This window comes from Phyllostomus discolor, chromosome 1 (genome assembly GCF_004126475.2).
Source record: "Phyllostomus discolor isolate MPI-MPIP mPhyDis1 chromosome 1, mPhyDis1.pri.v3, whole genome shotgun sequence".
Classification (NCBI taxonomy): domain Eukaryota; kingdom Metazoa; phylum Chordata; class Mammalia; order Chiroptera; family Phyllostomidae; genus Phyllostomus; species Phyllostomus discolor.
This window is the reverse complement of record NC_040903.2, coordinates 191,181,441-191,199,508: the sequence shown is the minus strand read 5'-3', so window position 1 is coordinate 191,199,508 and position 18,068 is coordinate 191,181,441. Positions and strand designations below refer to the sequence as shown.

Here is an 18,068-nt window from a genome sequence, read left to right as displayed (position 1 = left end):
TCTCAAGGTGCTGAGCACGATGTTCATTCTGAAGCCAAGCGGAAGCCCGGCTGCTTTGGGAATCGCTGGGAGACCTGAAAGGCAGTCCGTGCGGAAGGCAGAAGCGGGCCATTTCCAGGGCACGTCCCCCTCCCCCTCCCCAACCCCGGCGCCGTGAGATTTAGGGGTCAGCTTCAGGCTAGTTTTGAAAGGCGCAGCTGGCCTTCCACAGCCTGGGGCACCTTCTTCCAATCTAGAGCCTTCTCTTCCCTTTGAGGCATTTGGGGCCTTTCCTCTTCCTGGTGAATCATCCTAATATCCAGCTTCAGGCGGCAGCACAAATAATGAATAACATGACTGCGTCTTAGGCAGAATCAGTATTACCGAGGTTTCCTTTTGTCTCACGCCCCAGTACGGTCTGTTGTTGATTTAGTTGTCTTTCAAACCTGTGGTATTTTAAGCTCAACATGGGTTTTTGGCATTAATTTTCATTTTAAAAACATTGCGTTAAAGTGTTTGTTATTTACCTAGAGTCCTGAGCTCCGTGGCACCCCATTACATGTTGCCCCTAAGGGTGAACTCTTCCGCTGGAGCCCTTTCTGGGAAGGGTACTTGGAGGGCAGAAGACCCCTGCAGACCGTGCCTGCTCCCCTAAACCCGCGGCCTCGCTGAGGGGGCGTTTCTCTGCCCCCACCAGAGGCCAGGTGCCACCCACCCGCTCTCGCACCCCCTTTCCCACTGAACTTGAGGATGACTAAAATCAGCTATTTTCAACTGGCGTGCCCCCCAAAACTTTTAAAACAGGCACTACCTGATTATTTCATCAGGGGCACTGACCCCTTTTTTTCTCCGATTGTCAAACTAAAAAAAAAAATGAGAACAGCTAAGACAATAGCTGTCCAGTGTGAAAGTGCCCCGTCTGAACCCTAAATGCATAGGTCATGTCCTAGAGTTGCACCCTGTTGGCCACATGGCACAGTAAGGTTGTGTCCGCTTGGCTAATTCTTGGCACCAGAAATCCCCCTATACAAGAACAGGCACCTGATTTTTTTTTTTTTAATAAAATGTCACTTTGGAGCAAAAAGGGTAGGTAATTACTATTATTTGTTTAAATCAATGAAAATTGTGCCTACTTTTTTTGTCAGATTGGCAAAGTATTTATTTTTTGGTGCGCCCCAGAATTTTAGTAATTACTTTATATGTGCCATGAGATGAAAACGGTTGGAAAACCGCCGCTCAAAATCCTTGAAATCCTTCTATTTAATTCCATAACTATTATTCAAGGCAATACCCTAAGCGCCAGGCAGACACCTGGTTGAGGCTGTGGGAGAAGGAAGAAGGGGAGAAGGAAGAGACGGGCAAAGACCGGTGTGGTGAGAGGCACGGAGCTGGACGGGGGCGCCGGGGCGGGGCGCCCTGCCCAGGCGGAGAGAGCAGGGGCGGGAAGGCTCCAGGAGGCAATTCTAGTCGCCAGACTCCGTACTCTGAGGACACCCGAACTCCTTGGGGGCAGGGATGGGGGGACGTCAGAAATCCCAGCCTCATCTTACTTCCTCCCCGGGCCCCCGCCCGGCAGCCTAGGTTCTGGACTCGGGCCAGGGAGGCGGCACCGCGCCGGGTCTGGGGCGCTTCCTGCGCAGCAGCCAGGCGAGTCCTCCAAGGAGAGGAGCGCGCGGAGGAGCGTGTGGCGCTGTGACAGCGCACCTGGACGGCGCGGGTGGCGACATGGAGGACGGTGTGCTCAAGGAAGGCTTCCTCGTCAAGAGGGTGAGGACGCCGGAGCCTGTCCGGACCTTGGCCAGGGCGGCACGTGGCGGGCAGGCACCCGCTCACCTGAGCAGGGTCTGCAGCCCCAGCCGAAAGGCGGATCGGCCGCCGGGGGCTCTGCGGGGCAGGGATCACGGAGGTGGGGAGAGCTGGTGGACGGTGGTTGGAGGTCGGCTTTCTGTAGCAAAGGGGCCAAGGCACACGGGACAGTCCCAATCAGCTAGTGCAGATGGTGTGCGGGTGGTGGCTACAAAGTGGATATCTTCACCACAACAGCTTACTAAAATATGAAGAGTACAGCATTTAAATACGATGGATTAAAACAACGTAAGCGTGCCCTGTAGTTCACTGTGCCTGTCCATGTAATGCTCGCCTGTACGCTTCCCCCATGGGCAAGGAGGAAGCCTATGCTTCTTAAGCACTTACTGTGCACCATCTGTGGACAGCACCTCCTTTAATCCTCCCAACACCCCTGCAGGTGGTCGTGCCTTGTGGCCTCTCCTTTCTGGAAAACATAGCTCAAACAGGCTGCTAGCTGAGGAAGGAGCAGGATCAAACAACTCAGGTTGACCCCAAACATTTTCCTGTCCACCACAGGGTGGGTATTTTTTATTGCCTGGTCACAGATGAGGAAACCGAGGGACAGAAAGATGAAATCGTGGGCCCAGAACCCCAGGGCCAATAACAGCTAGGACTGGAGCCTCCACCCCCAGTGCTGCCCCATCAGCCCACCTGGCCTTTCCCACAGCCAGCAGCAGTGTAGACCAACATGGGCACGCAGGGGCAAGGTGGAGATGAACCAGGAGGAGGTGCAAAAGGAAGTTTGGTGTTTTAAAATTCTTTCAGCATTGATGGTCATGCTCAGCACTTATGCTAGCATGGTAGTGGAGCATAAAACCTGGGGAGGAGCTTTTGGCCCTTCAGTTGGGTGCACGGCTTTGGGAGGAGGCTCTCCCACTGCCTCCTCTGGTGGCCAGATCAGTCCTGAAGTCTCAAGTGGCAGTCCTTAGGTAACGCAGCCACGTTATGTTACACCTTGTTTGATATAGGAGGGAGGGTGTGCTGTTTGTTCAGAGCTGTAAGCAGAGGACTGCTGGGAGGTTAATACCAGATCAAGGGTCAGACTGGATACAAGCAGGTACAAAATTCCACGCCTGCTTCATGCCTCTGTGATTAAAATCATAGGCTGGTCCCGTACAGTTTTAGAGGCAGATGCACCTCAGAGAGACCACCTGTTGGGGAACTTCTGTGATCTCCTACTTTCCTGCAGCTTCTGAAGTTCGAGGGAAGGCATTGAGTTGGGCAGGGGCTTTTGGGGGGCCTTGTTGGTTGTTGGGGTAGTTGGGTCCTGGTAGGGGCCTGTGGATGGCAAACCACTTCAGATGGGCCCTTGTGGGCCCTTGTGGGCTGCCCCTGTTCCCAGGGGTTAATTTATAGGACTCCCCACCATTGCCACCACGCAGAGTCAAGGGACAATGAAAAGCAAGGAAGGATGTGAGCTGTCTTCTGCACAGGCTGCCAGTCCCGGGTCCAGCTTACACAGTCCAGGGTGCAGACAAGTGAGGGAAGTCAATAGGTCTGACCCAAAACTCCCACAATAGGGGCTTGGCCAAAATCCGTGCATAAAGCTCGTTGCAGCCAAACCCAAAGACAGGAGTGTGTAGCCTGACCCTGAGGGAGGCAGAAGCCACACCCTTTCCTGCAAGGTGGGGGATGTGGCTCCATGCCCCTGCACACGTGACCAATCTCAACTTACTCTCTCCCACATATCCCCTTTTCGGGCAGCCCCTGTGTCCACTGGGAAACTGTGGCCTGCGGCCTGTGGGGTCCCATAGATTTAGGAGGATTTCCAGTTTTTTGGGGGGGGCGGTGGGCAGGGCTCAAGCTGGAAGCCCAGCATACAGAAGAGTCATCACCAGTGAGGGTGAAGCAGGGGCAGGCAGGGGCATGAAGGATTTGGCTCCTAATCCTGCCCAGGCAAGAAAGAATTAGAGCTCCAGGCAAAATGCAGGGTGCTCACTGGGCCCAGCTGTAAAGGAGGAAGAGGGGGTAGGAAGCCGGGATCCGCGTGGGGAGGACTGCGTTTCCCTCCAGAAGAGCAGGACGTACTTCTGGCATGGCGGCCCCGCGCACACCTTGAATAGCGCCCTTAGAAAATGACATGGCAGTGACATGGCAACGGTACACATCGTGGCCTGGAAGTTTCCCTAGTGGGACTCCACCTCGAGGAAACCCCATCAAAGGTGTGTGGGCCAAGTGTCATTTAGGTAGTGAAACATTGGAAACTACCCGTATATCCCCCCAAATAGACAAATTATTGTGTAACTTATGGTTATGCTGATGTTTAAAATGTTCTCAGTACTGTAACTTAAGGAATAAAAATGTAAGAGAGAAAACATACAGAAGAGAAAAGCCTGGAAGGAGTTCTGGGGGCTGGAAGTCTGGGGCCAAGGGGTGGGCAGAGCCACGCTCCTCCTGAGGCCCGCAGGGTAGCATGATTCCTGGCTTCTTTTGCTCCTGGTCTTTGCAGGCTGTAAAGAAAAACCACAATTTTTCCTTCGTATGCAGAGAAAACCTAGTTCTTTCCTACTGTGCAAGTATATGTTTATCTTGTGAGTCTTTTTTACTTTTGCACAAAACACTTCACTTCGGACACTTCTGGTCCCTGAACGTGTGGAGATTTTTCCCCCGCACCAGGCAATTCTCTGCTACACCCGCTGGGTGTCCTACAACTGAACTCAGTTCTGACACTGTCTACCCAGAGGTGGTGTCAGATTCCACAGGCTGAGGGCTCGGTCCCACAAGACTGCCATCCCCAACACGCACACACTTCAGCTGCTGGTGTGACCAGACAGCTCTAGATGGGAGGTTCCAATGTCCCATCTGGATGGGGCTCCTTGCGTTTGATTAACCTGCTGGAGTGGCTCACAGAACGCAAGGAAACACTAACTCGTGTGCACCAGTTTGCTGAAGGATCCGATGAAGGACGCAGATGAGCGGCCGGAGGGAGGCGTCTCCAGGGCAGGGTATGCGGGGAGGGGCGTGGAGCTTCCAGGCCCTCCCCGAGCACACCGCTCTCCCAGTGTTCGCCAACCCAGAAGCCCCCCGAACCCCGTACTTTCGGGATTATATGGAGGCTTCATCCCATAGGCACGATGGATCATGAACTTCCTTTTCAGCCCCTCCCCTTTCTCAAGAGAACAGGGGTGCAAGGCTGAAAATTCCAAACTTCTAGTTATGGCCTGGACTTTCCAGAGATCGGCCTCCACGCAGGAGCCCACCCAGAGGTGCCCCGTTGGAACAGAAGACACTGCCATCACTGGGGACAGACCAAAGGTGTCCCGAGCTCTGCGCCAGAAACGGGGGCAGACACCAGTGTGTGTATTTCCTATTATCTCACGCGGGCAGGCAGCCCTCGGTGTTCCCTGGCTTGGAGAGGCATCTCCGCCATCCCTGTCTCCATTGTCACACGACCATCTCCGTGTGTGTCTCTCTGTGCAGATGTTCCTCTTATGAGGACACCAGTCAGATTGGTGTCGTTGGGGCCACCCTAATCCAGTGTGACTTCATCTTACTCTGATTACATCTGCAAAGACCGTGTTTCCAAATAAGGTCACGTTCAATGGCACCAGGTGTTTAGACTTCCATACCTGTTGGGGGACAGAATTCAACTCATAACAAGTAGCGTATCTGCTTCTTTGGGCTCGTAGGGTCTTGGGCAAGACCTTTTTGAGACTCAGTTTCCTCATCATCGCCATTAGGGAGTAGCCTAGGCTTATTCGAAGGGCCCCTCCAGCTGTGACATTCTGTGCCTCTTAAGCCCAGCCCAGAGTTGCCATCCCAGTTCAGGGACTCTCCTTCTTCCCCCTAAAGAAGCGTTAGGGGCTCTAAGACGCAGATGGCGGGGCTGGGTTATGGCCCCAGCCAGGCACTTGCAGACGGGGAGCCTGGAGAGGGAGGCAGCTGCCCAGGCAGAGGACCTCATTCAGCTCGCAGCACTGTGTTTTTGGCCTCTGACCCCCTTTGCCTGGTGACTTTGGACCAGCCCCTCATGCCCCCTGAGCATGGAGCGACTTCTCCGCAGAGCTGGGGCAATGCTGTTCCCTTCCCGTCTTGTGGATTATTATTGCGGCGGCAGCCCACTGAGCTGCCCGCTGCAGCCTGGCCTACTCCATCCAGCCACACTGCTGCAGTGAGGTCAGGCGGTCTTTTTAACAGGAGAGCTACCCTTGGCATCTGTCTGCTTAAAAGCCTTTGAAGACTCCCCTCTGGCCCCAGTGCAAAGATCAAACACCACAACACAGAACCTGAAGCCGCCGACGGGGCCCTTGCCCCTTCACCCATCTCTTCCTCACAGCCTCTGAACTCCACCCGTATAGGGCGGTTTGGAGTTTTCCGGGAGTTGCAGCAGTTTTCTGGCCTCTCTTCCTAACCTGGCCAACTCCTCCCAACCTGCCCGACTCAGCTCCAGCATCCACTCCTCAGGGAGCCTGTGGAACCCTCCCCCCCTCCTCCACTGCCTCGGAATGAGCTCCGTCCTCCATCTGGGCTCCTCGGTGGGTCTGCATCATGCCCTATATTAGTTATTTCTTGTGTAGCAGTTACCCCACAGCTTAATGTCCTAAGACGACAAACATTTAGTATCTCACAGTTTCTAAGGGCCAGGTAACCAGGAACAGCTCAGCTGTAAGATTCTGGCTCAGAGACTCTCATGTGGTTGTAGCCAAAACATGGCCCAGCGTGGCAGTGGCCTGCGGGCTTGACTGGCTGGAGGACCCATTTCCAAACTCACTTTCATGGGCAGTGGCTGGAGGCCGCAGCGCCTCACCTCTCCACTCTCCATAGGGGCTGCTACAATGTGGCAGCTAGCTTTTCCCTGGGGGGTTGGTGGGGGTGGAGAGAGAGAGTGAGAGAGAGAGAGAGAGAGAGAGAGAGAGAGAGGCGCTAAGTTACAGAGACTTTTACAACCTGATCTCAGAAGCGACAAACACTCTGCTGCAGTGTCTTGACCCCTCAGACCAGCCTCTGAACAGTGCGTGAACACCAGACGTTGGGGTGGTGAGGGGGCCCCGCCGATCACCTGTCCTGGAACCGGCACACTGAGTGGGGTGGTCATCTGTCTCCCCACTGTCTTGAGTCAGAATGTTGTTCATCTTTGCCTCCCTGCTGCCAGCACTGTGCGCGGTGCAGTAGAATTTAGTGGCTGATGGTTGAAGGAATAGAGGAATGAATGCTTTCCCCGATCATCTTATCAGGAGTTCTGTTTATTATTTGAGTTTAAATTCATTTCCCATTATAAAAACAATACACACATATTATTTTTAAAAACTAGGAAACTACTCAAGGGTGTAAAATGAGAAGTCAGTTTCCACTTTAACCCCAGAGGCGATGACTACTAACATTTCTGGGCTACCCTTCCAGAAATGTTCTAACATAACCGGTAGGGTTATTTCTAGGTATCAGGTATGAAGCAAGGCACATGAAAGTGCTTTGCTCATGTCAGAGACCAGGGCTGCTCCGATTCCTGGGGACGGCCCAGGGGTCTCTGCCTGTGCGGACTGCAACCCCTCTTCCACAGCCACACAGAAGCGTTATGCATTAGCGGATTTTGCACTGTTTTCCTTTATAAGTCACGATCCTGCAAGTGTCTCGGTGTGCAGCACAGATCCCTGTAAGTGCAATTGTTGGGTCAGAGAATCTGAACAATGTTCTGAGGGTCACCAGCTGCTTTGGGTTTTGCACCTACCCAGCAACTCCTTCCTCGCCAGCCTTTCTCCTCAGGCCCGTCTCCTTGGCTCTCTGCCAGGACTCCTGGCTGCTCATCACGCCTACCACTAGCAAGTTTGGACAGTAGGGGTTTCTTGGAGAAAAACCAAGGTTAAGGAACTCAGGGGTGGCTGGGAAGGCTAGAGAACCCAGCTGGGATGCTCCGCAGCCAGGACACCATAGCCAGACAGAAGTCCCCACCTGCAGGTCTCTGGTGAAAGCCACAGCTGACACTGTTTGCCACTTGTGCCTGATACCCCCGGGGCTGGTGTCAACAGAAGAACCTGTTTTTCCACAACGTCCTTGCCAAAAATTCCTGTTTCCTATGTTTGGTTGCTTCCAAACAGGCCTCCATGCTCCATGCAAGGAACTGGCAGCACCTTAGTTACCTACCTGTGCCCTTTGTGCCAGGGATTCCGGGAAATGTGGCATTTTGTTCAGGGAAGTGCAACATCTCCTTATTGGCTTGTTCTGCTCAATCTGTTAGTTACACTTCTCTCCGTAACATCTCCAGCCTCCTTTCTCCTTTCCCTGTTGATTTAATTTGCTGGGGCTGCTGTAACAAAATACCACAGGCAGAATGGCTTAAACAAAAGAGATTTATTTTCTCACGGTTCTGGAGGCTAGGGTCCAAGATCAAGGAGTCAGCAGGACTGGTTTCTTCCGAGGCCTCTCTCCCCGGCGTGCGCACGGCCCCTTCTCACGGTGTCCTCACATGGTCTGTCCTCTGTGCTCGGGTCTGTCTCCCCGACCTCTCTCTGTGTGTCCAAATCTCCAGCTTGGATAGGGTGTACCTCATGCCTTATTTTAACCTAATCACCTCTTAAAAGGCCTTAAATCTGAATAGAGTCACATTCTGAAGTAGTGGGGGTCAGGGTTGCAACATGTGAATATTGAGGGGGAAGAGATAATTCAGCCATAACACTGTTTTAAGATATAAGATTAGTGGCTCAGTGGATTGAGTGCAGGCCTGCAAACTGAAGGGACACTGGTTCGATTCCCAGTCAGGGCAAGTGCCTGGGTTGTGGGCCAGGTCCCCGTTTGGGGATGTGCAAGAGGCAACCGATCGCTGTATCTCTCATACATGGATATTTCTTTCCCTCTCTTTCTTCCTCCCTTCCCCCTTTCAAAAAATATTTTTTTTAAAAAGACTAAGATTATTTCACCCTTTTCACCCTCTCTCCTTCTCTACCTCACACCAGCACCCACAGCATCAGCTTAGATTGCGTTCCCCTCCCCTCACACCAGCCGCCATCTGGTGCGCCAGCATTTTCCTGCTCACTCTGCTCCGAGGGCCCTCCGCAGCCGGTCCCCGGACAGGCAACGTGGCTGGAGAGCAGCAGAGAACCCCAGCCGCTGAAGAATCGGAGCCAAATCTTTTCTGTTTCTTCAAGCATGTCCGCCCGTGTCCAGGAAAGCTGTCCACTGTCACATTCCACATGGACTGTGTGTACTGGGCGGAGTGAGGGGGGTGAAAATGTAAAAGCCTGCTCGGCTGCCTGAGCATTGTCATGTGACTGACCCGATCACTGTGCAGCGTGGTGCCCCTTAGATGTGGTAGTGACCTCTTGTCAGATATACTTTGTTACGAGCTTGATTTAGTTGCCACAGTGAATTCTGTTTGGGTGCAGGCCAATGCTGACGAGGTCAGCTCCCCAACGGTGCCCACCGAGTGGAATAGCCACGGCACCACCGATGTGGGACCTGCAGGGGCCTTTGAAACGAATACGTGCTGGGTAAGGAAATGAGTGGATCCAGGAAACGGTCTCTGGCTGAGATAAAATGCATCTCTCTGGGTTAGAACCTAGCCCGTATTGGGCTCTGCTCGGGAAATATGCCTAGAAAGTGGCTTCTGTGAGTGTGTTCTAAATCCATTCCTTTCTGATTCCTCAGCAGACATCCCCCCATGCTTTTCTCTGACCTAGGAACAGACTCTCTGCCTTCACCTGACTGTCCCATCCATTGGCTCTGTGGCCCACCTGAGAGCCCCCACACTACCCTGCCTTTCTGGCTTGCTGCGCTGGGCCTGGTGGGACTGGCTGATGGCATCCTCAGCACCGGCGGGCTGTGTGTGGCTTCCACTTTACAAATTGCCCACATCCTTTGACTAGTAATAGTCTTCTAGGAATGTGTCCAAAGGAAAAAAATGAGAGCTGAAGATCAAAATTTTTGTGCAAAGATATTTGTTGCAGAGTTGTTTCTAATACTGAGAAAAAGGAAACAACCTCAGTTACAAACACAGATTGACGAGCAAATAATGCCCCCACTTAGTGGTCATTTAAAAATGTTTTAAAGAAATTTGATGGTATGAGACAATGCTCAGCAAACTCAACAAAACAAAAACTAGAAAATAAAAGTATATGTAATGTGGTCCTGACTTTTAAAAAAAACTGGAAAGTAAATGCTAAAAGGCAAAAAGACTGGAAGGAAATATGGAATGTTAGCAATGGCTTTGTCCTGGACATAGGAGTTTCTCTTCTGTGTACTTTGCAGTGTCTTCCAAGGTTTGTGACCAGAAAAAGGGCCAAGTGGGAATGAGAAGGCCAAGGTCTTCGCTACATACTCCAGGGGAATTATGAACACATCTAGACAAAGACAGTGCTTTCTTCATGAAAGTGAAAAGAAAATATATGATATGGAATTAGAGCCCTTGGCTATTAAAGACATTATTGGGGCAATCGGTACAACTTGAGCTGGGTTTGTGGAATGCCTGAGAACAACATATTGATGCAAATTGCCCGATGTTAATGGTTGTGTTGTGGTTTTATCAGAAACTTCCTTTTTTTATAGGAGATACGCTATAAAATATTCAGAAGTGATGGAGCATCATCATGTTAAAAATTTACTCTTAAATGGTTCTGTAAAAAAAGTTCTTCATCTTCCTTCTGAATTGAAATTATTTCAAAATAAAAAAATACAATTAAACTAATAAAAGATAACGCCACCCCCCTTGCTGGAGAGTCGCTGCCACGGCATAGACTCGCCACGGGGCACCTCTCCCTGAACACAGTGCCGTCCCCTCGGCCGCCTCACCACCGGGCTCTGCTGTCTGTCTGTCCGCAGGGTCACATCGTCCACAACTGGAAGGTGCGATGGTTCGTCCTTCGGCAGAACACGCTGCTGTACTACAAGCTCGAGGGGGGTCGGAAGGTGACCCCTCCCAAGGGCCAGATCCTCCTGGATGGCTGCACCATCACCTGCCCCTGCCTGGAGTACGAAAACCGACCCGTAAGTGAAGGCCCCTGCTTCCCAGCTCCGCCCTGCCCTGGGCCCTTCCACCTCTGGCCCCTTTGGTAAAGGTGGGGTGGTAATGGGAAGAGCTGAGTTATCATTGAAAAACCTAGTTCAAATCCCGGCTCCGCCACATACTGGCTGTGTGACCTTGGGCAAGTAATGAACCTCTCAGGGCCTTAGCTCCTCATCTGTAAAATGGGATGAAAAATAAGCCCTGGCTGTCTCCCGAGACTGTGATGAGGATCTTGAAGGTAACATCCTGTCAAAACACTGCAGGCTAGGAGGCACTACACAAATGTGAGCAATTGCCGCTATCTTGGGGTTCCGTATGACCACTTTTGTCCCCAAGGGGTGCATGTTCCAAAAGTCAGGGGCAGCTTCCACCCTGTCATCGAAAAAGTATCTGCTTCCACCGTCTGCCCAAGGCCCAGTATGTGCCAAGAAGTCTGCTAGGCTTGGAGGAGTCAAGGAAGACAATTGTGAGATTGCTTCCTCCTGAGTTAGTAATCTTACTATGAAAGAAAGCATGTGGTTAACTGAAAAACACTCAGTGTTTCGAACGTTGGTTTAACAGAGATCTGGGCAAAGATCTGAAAGAGGAGAGAGGCAGGCGCTCCAGATGGGGAAGGGCTGGAGCAAAAGTAAGGGGGTGGGGAAGGATGGATTTGGAGATGCCAATGGCCATGGCCGGTGTGGTGGGGGCAAAGTGTTTGCTGAGGGAGCAGAGCAAGATAGTTGGGGCTGGGTGGAGGGACTGGGGAGCCACTGAGGGTTTTGAGTGACAGAAGGGACTGATGAAAACTCTCTGAAGAATAAAATTCAGTTCCCAATAAGACTGCTAGATTTATAAAGGTTGCTGGGTGTCTCTTCCCACAGTTCCTCATTAAGCTGAGGACGAGGACGTCCACAGAATACTTCCTGGAGGCCTGTTCTCGGGAAGACAGAGACGCCTGGGCCTTTGAGATCACAGGGGCTATTCACGCTGGGCAGCCGGGGAAGGTGCAGCAACTCCACATGCAGAGGAACTCCTTCAAGCTGCCCCCTCACATCAGCCTGCAGTGAGTGCCCGGCCCCACCCTCTGCCTGGCTTTGCCATGGTTTCTCCTGTCCGCATGCGTGGTGGGCAGGGGGATCCATTCTTGCTGCCCGGGCCTGGCTGGTGCCACCATTGTGCATCAGTGCGGGCAGGGGGATCCATTCTTGCTGCCCGGGCCTGGCTGGTGCCACCATTGTGCATCAGTGCCTTTCGCTGTCACTGTCCCTCTGTATCGTTTTCTCTGCCTGGAAATGGCCATGCCTACCCGCCCTGCTCCTATATAACCTGTTAGGGCCTCGGCTGCTTCAGCCCATCTCAGTGTGTTGAGAGCCTCCCTCCAGTTTCAGCCAGGGTGCGTAGGGCTGTGTCACAGCTCCCCAGGAATCTCCACTCACCAAGCATGGGGCTTGTTTGCAGCCTGGTGGCAAGAACGATGTGTTCTGGTAGCAGTTGCATTCTTGCCCCGTGGTGTTCCTCATTTATTCATTCATTAACTATCAAGAAATAGTTCTTGCCCTGGCTGGCGTAGCTCAGTGGATTGAGCACAGGCTGCGAACCAAAGCATCACAGGTTCGATTCCCAGTCAGGGCACATGCCTGGGTTGCAGGCCACGGCCCCCAGTAACTGCACATTGATGTTTCTCTCTCTCTCTCTCTTTCTCCTTCCCCTCCCTCTCTAAAAATAAATAAATAAAATCTTTAAAAAAAAGAAATAGTTCTTGAGTGCCTACTGCATGCTATACATGGCACTAGAGTCTCAGGTGATCAAATGGGGCTTTCCAGCCCAAGTACGTAAACAGAAAATGAAAAAGGATCTTCCATTGGTGGCAGGAATCATCCCACGGAACAGAAGGAAAGCAGGTCAGGGGTGGAGGTGATACTACAAAGTGGGGATGTATGAAAGGAGTTCCCATGATGGGTACTGTTACGACAGCCCACTTGCAGGAAACACCCCTAACCTCCCCAGCAGCAGAAGTGTTGTACCATCAAAGAAGCAGTGTGGGTCCATTCCCGGGCTCACCAAAACCTTCCGTGCCAGGCCCTGAAACCTTGACCTGTGTCCCTAGCCATGGTGAGTGCAGCGGGGATCAGCAGCAGATAAACATGGGTTCAAGTGATGGACGACTTCAAGAAGTAGTTGGCGGAGTTTGGCCTCTACACTGTAGATCATGGAGAATCATTGTCCATTCTTTTGTTTTTAAATTAAAAGTCAGAGCTCTTTAGTTTTGGTACAGAAGCAATACAAGTCTAGCAAAGAAATATTCGAACATTTCTATGAGCAAGAAGAAAAGAAATGATCTAAAAATCCTACCTCTCAAATGCTGACCTGTCTTTCTTTGTGATGTGTACCTCACTGTTTGTCACATGCTCACCACCCTTAGCAACGACCCTTGGACCCTTTCTCATGTCTGTCAGTGTGATGAGGGTCCCCTCTCCTTTGCCTCCCTTCCGTGTAGTCGCATCGTGGACAAGATGCATGACAGCAACAGTGGAATCCGGCCAAGCCCCAACATGGAGCAGGGGAGCACCTACAAAAAGACCTTCATAGGTGAGCCTTCCCCCTCAGGGCCCAGGCCGGGCAGTGGAACCCCGGGGCATGGGGATCTGGGACTTAGCTGTGCTTGAGCAGCTTGTGTTGAGGCCGGAGCTGTGAGCGTGGCCACAGCTCTGCGTAGCAGATATGGCCTTTGGGCTGCTCTTGTGTAGAGCCCCACAGCTGCCCAGGAGGTGGAAGTCACTGAGATCCACAGCCAGGCATGCTGGATGAAGCTGGCCTGTATCCTGTCATCTGACTGGCGCTGCCCTTGCCCCGATGATGCAGGCTCCTCCCTGGTGGACTGGCTCATCTCCAACAGCTTTGCAGCCAACCGCCTGGAGGCCGTGACCCTGGCCTCCGTGCTCATGGAGGAGAACTTCCTTAGGCCAGTGGGCGCCCGAAGCACGGGAGCCATTCGCTCTGGGGATCTGGCCGAGCAGTTCCTGGATGACTCCACGGCTCTGTACACGTTCGTAAGTTATGGAACATATTCCTCTTGCCACCAGGGCAGAGGGAAGGAAAGAGACACAGAGTGGAAGCCAGGGGGTCCACAGTCATGGGTGAGAAGCCCCTGGTTGGGGGTGCCCATTCACCCCCAGGTGGAGTGAGTTTCCCTATGGAGGATTTCCTTTTCCCCTGTGGGAGCCCCATGGCCTGCAACTGGGGCATTCTGTGACAGAGTCCTGGCTCTGAACTTCCCACTAGGCCGAGAGCTACAAGGAGAAGACAGGTCCCAAAGAAGAAATGAATCTCAGCACCATGGAGTTAAGTGGCACGGTGATAAAACAAGGCTATCTGGCCAAGCAGGTATGGCTGCCTCCGAGCAGGGATGAGATGGATGTTTCTCAGACTCAGGGGAGGCAGGAGGTCCCCCAAGGCCTGGGGAGGGCTGAGACTGCTGGATGGCACTAACTATCAGCAGAATCAGCTAAAGCAACCGCCTGGAGGCCGTGGCCCTGGCCTCCATGGCTCTGGCCTCTGTGGCCCTCTTGCATGTGACCCCCCCCCCCCCCGCCCCGCACACACACACAGTCCCAGACACCAGGGTATTCAGGGACAAGGTAAAAACAATGTCTGTGTCCCTGCCCAGTTCCCATATTTGTCTGGAAGGGCGCTGTCTCTGGGTTGGCATGTTGCATTTGCTGCTTTCCGCTCCCTGGGGCTTTCTGGGGTCTCTGCCTTCTTTTGTGGGACTCTGCACGCCCCCTGATACACTTTCTGAACAAAAAGTGTTTTCTCCACCTACTTCAGTAGGTTGAAGATGACATTTTACAGGGTAATTTCCATGTTTAAAAACCGACCTTGGCCACTACTCCTGGCCACGGTTGGGAGGGCAGCCCCGTTCAATGGGGGACAGCTTTGTCACAGTCACACCTACAGCCTTCCAACCTGTGCCTGACGAGAAGGCTGTTCTTACATTTGGATTTTAACACCCGACTGATCGTTTCTTGCATTTTCTGATGCAGAATGTTGAAGTGGTCCTTCCTGTGTACGTGTGCACATACCTTCATGCAGCTGTAGGTTCATCTGGGGACTAAGCTGACACTTAAGTTGGTGCTCTTGGGTTCAAGTTTGCTTGTGAGCTCTCAGTGCAGTTGACACCTGGTGCCCCCAACTTCCTTGTCCCTGGGTGATGTCCCGATAATGCTCCCCCGTTCCTTCAGTGCTGAGCCTCTTTGGCTTTGTCAACTCGACTAAATGTGGCAGCATTTTTGCTCAGTGTCACTGAGCAGGGAAGTGCATGACACATCGCTGCAATCCTCGAGTCTCCAGCAGGCTCTTGAAAGTAATCCCATTGGAGCAAACTGGCTCAGAGGTTTGGCATTCGATACAAGGAAGTGGGAGGAAGGGACTCAGAGCTGTCCCCAGTGAGCCCTGCACCCTTTGTCTACCTCAGGGCCACAAGAGGAAGAACTGGAAGGTGCGGCGCTTTGTTCTGAGGAAGGAGCCGGCTTTCCTGCATTACTACGACCCTTCCAAAGTGAGTACTGTGGGCTTACGTGGTACCTGTGTTAGACTTCCAGATACTTCTCTCCCAAGCATGGGAGGCAGCTGGCTCGACTTTCTCTCAGCATCCCTACTGTAGCTTCTGCCACAATATGCCTTTCCTTCCCCAGTCCAGGCTTCTCTTATAAAAAGTATAATCACTCTTTTCTTTCATCATGTCTTTGCCTGCTCAGGGGATCTTTATTGTTTTGTGAGGAAAAGCATCTTTTAGCTTCTTCAAAGCTTGCTGTGTGGCTGGGGAGGGTGAGGTGGGCTGGTAGACTCCAACCTGGTGCTTGCGGGGCCCTTCAGCCCTCTCCCTCCACAGGTTCCATGCATTCTGTCCTCTCAAACTCTTGTCCCCACCCATGTTTTGTAAACTTCCTTTTACTATATAATATTCAAGCCATAATTTACTAATTTCTAACCAACTGAAGAATTGCTATTCTGAGTTTCAGATAATAAGTATTTACTGCATGCTGAGTTGGTCCCATTCCAGTCCAAAGAAAGGAAAAATGGCCTTTTAATTGGCCTGTTCAACCTTGCCGTTGGTAGATGTATGGTTTTCATTCATGTTTTGAAAGAGTGAGGACTGCGCAGTTCCTTCCTCCCTGAGCTTTGGTCGGGAACGGCGGCCCTAAGCCCAGAATATGAAGGAGCCTGAAGGAGGCCCTGGGACCCTTCCTGATGCAGCGAGAGCCAAGGGCCAGGGAGGGATGAGGCATTGTGGCAGCTGGTGGGAAACGAGGAAGCCCACACTCCCTCACTGGTGCTTTTGACTCAACCACGTGATGTCCAGGTTCCGCCTCATCTCTGTTTTAAATGACTCACACTGGCCTCTCTGGCTAGCATGCCTGGGGGTAGTTACAGGCGAGAGTGCACCTCTTCCCTTCTGTCTGTTCACACAGTTCCTAATCAGGCCTCCTTTCCTCTGCAGGAAGAGAACCGGCCAGTGGGCGGGTTTTCTCTTCGTGGTTCACTCGTGTCTGCTCTGGAGGATAACGGCGTTCCCACTGGTAAGATGCAACTTCAGTCCCAGCCTGAAGATCTCAGGGGCCTCCCTCCTGCGCTCTCAATAATACTCTGCTGATGAAGGATTGAGCTATGGGAATTGAGTAGGGCTTTCTCAATGAGACGATGAATGTGTGAGTTTTAAAGCCAGTTGCAGAATTAAAGGGCATGCATTCTTAGTGTTTTAACACTACAGCTATATAATCCTTGCTGTTAATATTCTTTCCCTTCAGTTTCTTTGTTTACTTGCCCATAAGCTTCCACTTAATAAGAATAATATTAGGTTACACAGTGTTTAAGGGTTAGCAACACATTTTAATATCCATTATTACACTAATTTCACAATAGCCAGCTAAGGTAAGACGATAGTATTATTCCCATTTTAATGGATGTGGAAATTGAGGTTCAAAGAAGTTAAAGTCAAATCCCAAGTCTGTGCCTGCTTTTTCCATAAACATAGAATCTTTGATGTGAACGTAATTGTAGATCTAAGGTTAGTGTAGGGTACAGGCCAAGAGAGCTTCCAAGGATGTTCCGATACACCACTGGCAGGCCTTAAGACACAGGTGAGGGAGAGGGAATGGAAGGGAGGAAAAGGGCAAAGCATGCACCTGGTGGGATCCCTTAACCATATACATTGGTATTTAATAAGTACTTCATTTGTTTTCGTCTGTCTCACTTGATTTTCAGCTGGTTGCAGCAGAAAGCAGACATGGATACTCACTCACTGATTGTTTTTTCCTGCCTAGGTGTTAAAGGGAATGTCCAGGGAAATCTCTTCAAAATCATTACTAAAGACGACATACACTATTATATCCAGGCCAGCAGCAAGGCTGAGCGAGCTGAGTGGATTCAAGCTATCAAAAAGCTAACATGACAAGGACCCAAGGGAACAAAACCAGGATTCCTCCCACCTACCAGATGATACAGACAAGGTTTCCTGGAAAATGAGTGTGTTGAGACTTCATTTTGTGCTGTTTTAGAGTGAGACTAGTGAAGAGTTCCTTAGACCACAGTCAGTAATGGTGCTATTTCCTTCCTCACCTTTATGTTAACAGCCTGGAAATGCTAGAACAGCCATTAGGTGCCATCATCTTGACTTGTGCCAGTTATCACAGCCAGCCATTCTTTGGCTGCCAAAGTAGGTTTTCCTGGTAACACTAACCAGCCACATTATAGTACTAAATAAAATGCTAGTCTCATGGTGGCTCTCTCTGAAATGCTATTAGCAATTCTTTTTTTAAAAATATATTTTATTATATTACAATTGTCCCCTTACTACCCCCCCTTCATTCCCCTCCACCCTGCACACCCTCTCCCACCCACATTCCCCGCCTTTAGTTCATGTCCATGTGTCATAAGTTCTTTAGCTTCTACATTTCCCATACTATTCTTGCCTTCCCCCAATTTTCTACCTACCATCTATGCTACTTATTCTCTGTACCTTTTCCCCCCCTCTCCTTCTCCCACTCCCCTGTTGCTGTTAGCAATTCTTAACCCCTTCTTTCAGTTAATAAAAATTGACATTTGTTTCTGGCTATTAGAATTCCCTTACAGAGTTTCACAGTTTTCAAAGTTTTTCATGCTTGAGGATATACGAATTAAGCAAGGTGATTATGAAGACATCTCAAGTGATTTCTGTGATTAAGTTGTGCTTGCTTCATCTCAAAGTAGGGATGGTGGCAAAATTTTGCTGAACATTTAAAGAATATTGTTTTCTTTTGAAAGATAAGCTTGTGTGTTAAACATCACA

The 18,068-nt window shown here is 51.1% G+C and overlaps 1 protein-coding gene across 1 annotated transcript; it reads left to right on the top strand.

The window, feature by feature from the left end:
- Positions 1 to 1,488: 1,488 nt before the first annotated feature.
- PLEK2 (pleckstrin 2) lies at positions 1,489 to 17,517 on the top strand. Its single transcript, XM_028507196.2, has 9 exons — positions 1,489 to 1,746; positions 10,576 to 10,740; positions 11,623 to 11,804; positions 13,239 to 13,330; positions 13,604 to 13,791; positions 14,024 to 14,125; positions 15,216 to 15,299; positions 16,242 to 16,320; positions 17,065 to 17,517. Exons 1-9 carry the CDS (start codon positions 1,705 to 1,707, stop codon positions 17,190 to 17,192), a joined length of 1,062 nt encoding a protein of 353 aa, XP_028362997.1. The 5' UTR covers positions 1,489 to 1,704; the 3' UTR covers positions 17,193 to 17,517.
- The last annotated feature ends 551 nt before the right edge of the window (positions 17,518 to 18,068 follow it).

Excerpts from the sequence above, each read along its gene's own strand:
- PLEK2 (XM_028507196.2), top strand. The coding sequence starts at position 1,705 with ATGGAGGACGGTGTGCTCAAGGAAGGCTTCCTCGTCAAGAGG. Across the intron at positions 11,805-13,238 it reads CCCCCTCACATCAGCCTGCA|TCGCATCGTGGACAAGATGC; the intron begins GTGAGTGCCCGG and ends CCTTCCGTGTAG. Across the intron at positions 14,126-15,215 it reads AAGGCTATCTGGCCAAGCAG|GGCCACAAGAGGAAGAACTG; the intron begins GTATGGCTGCCT and ends TGTCTACCTCAG.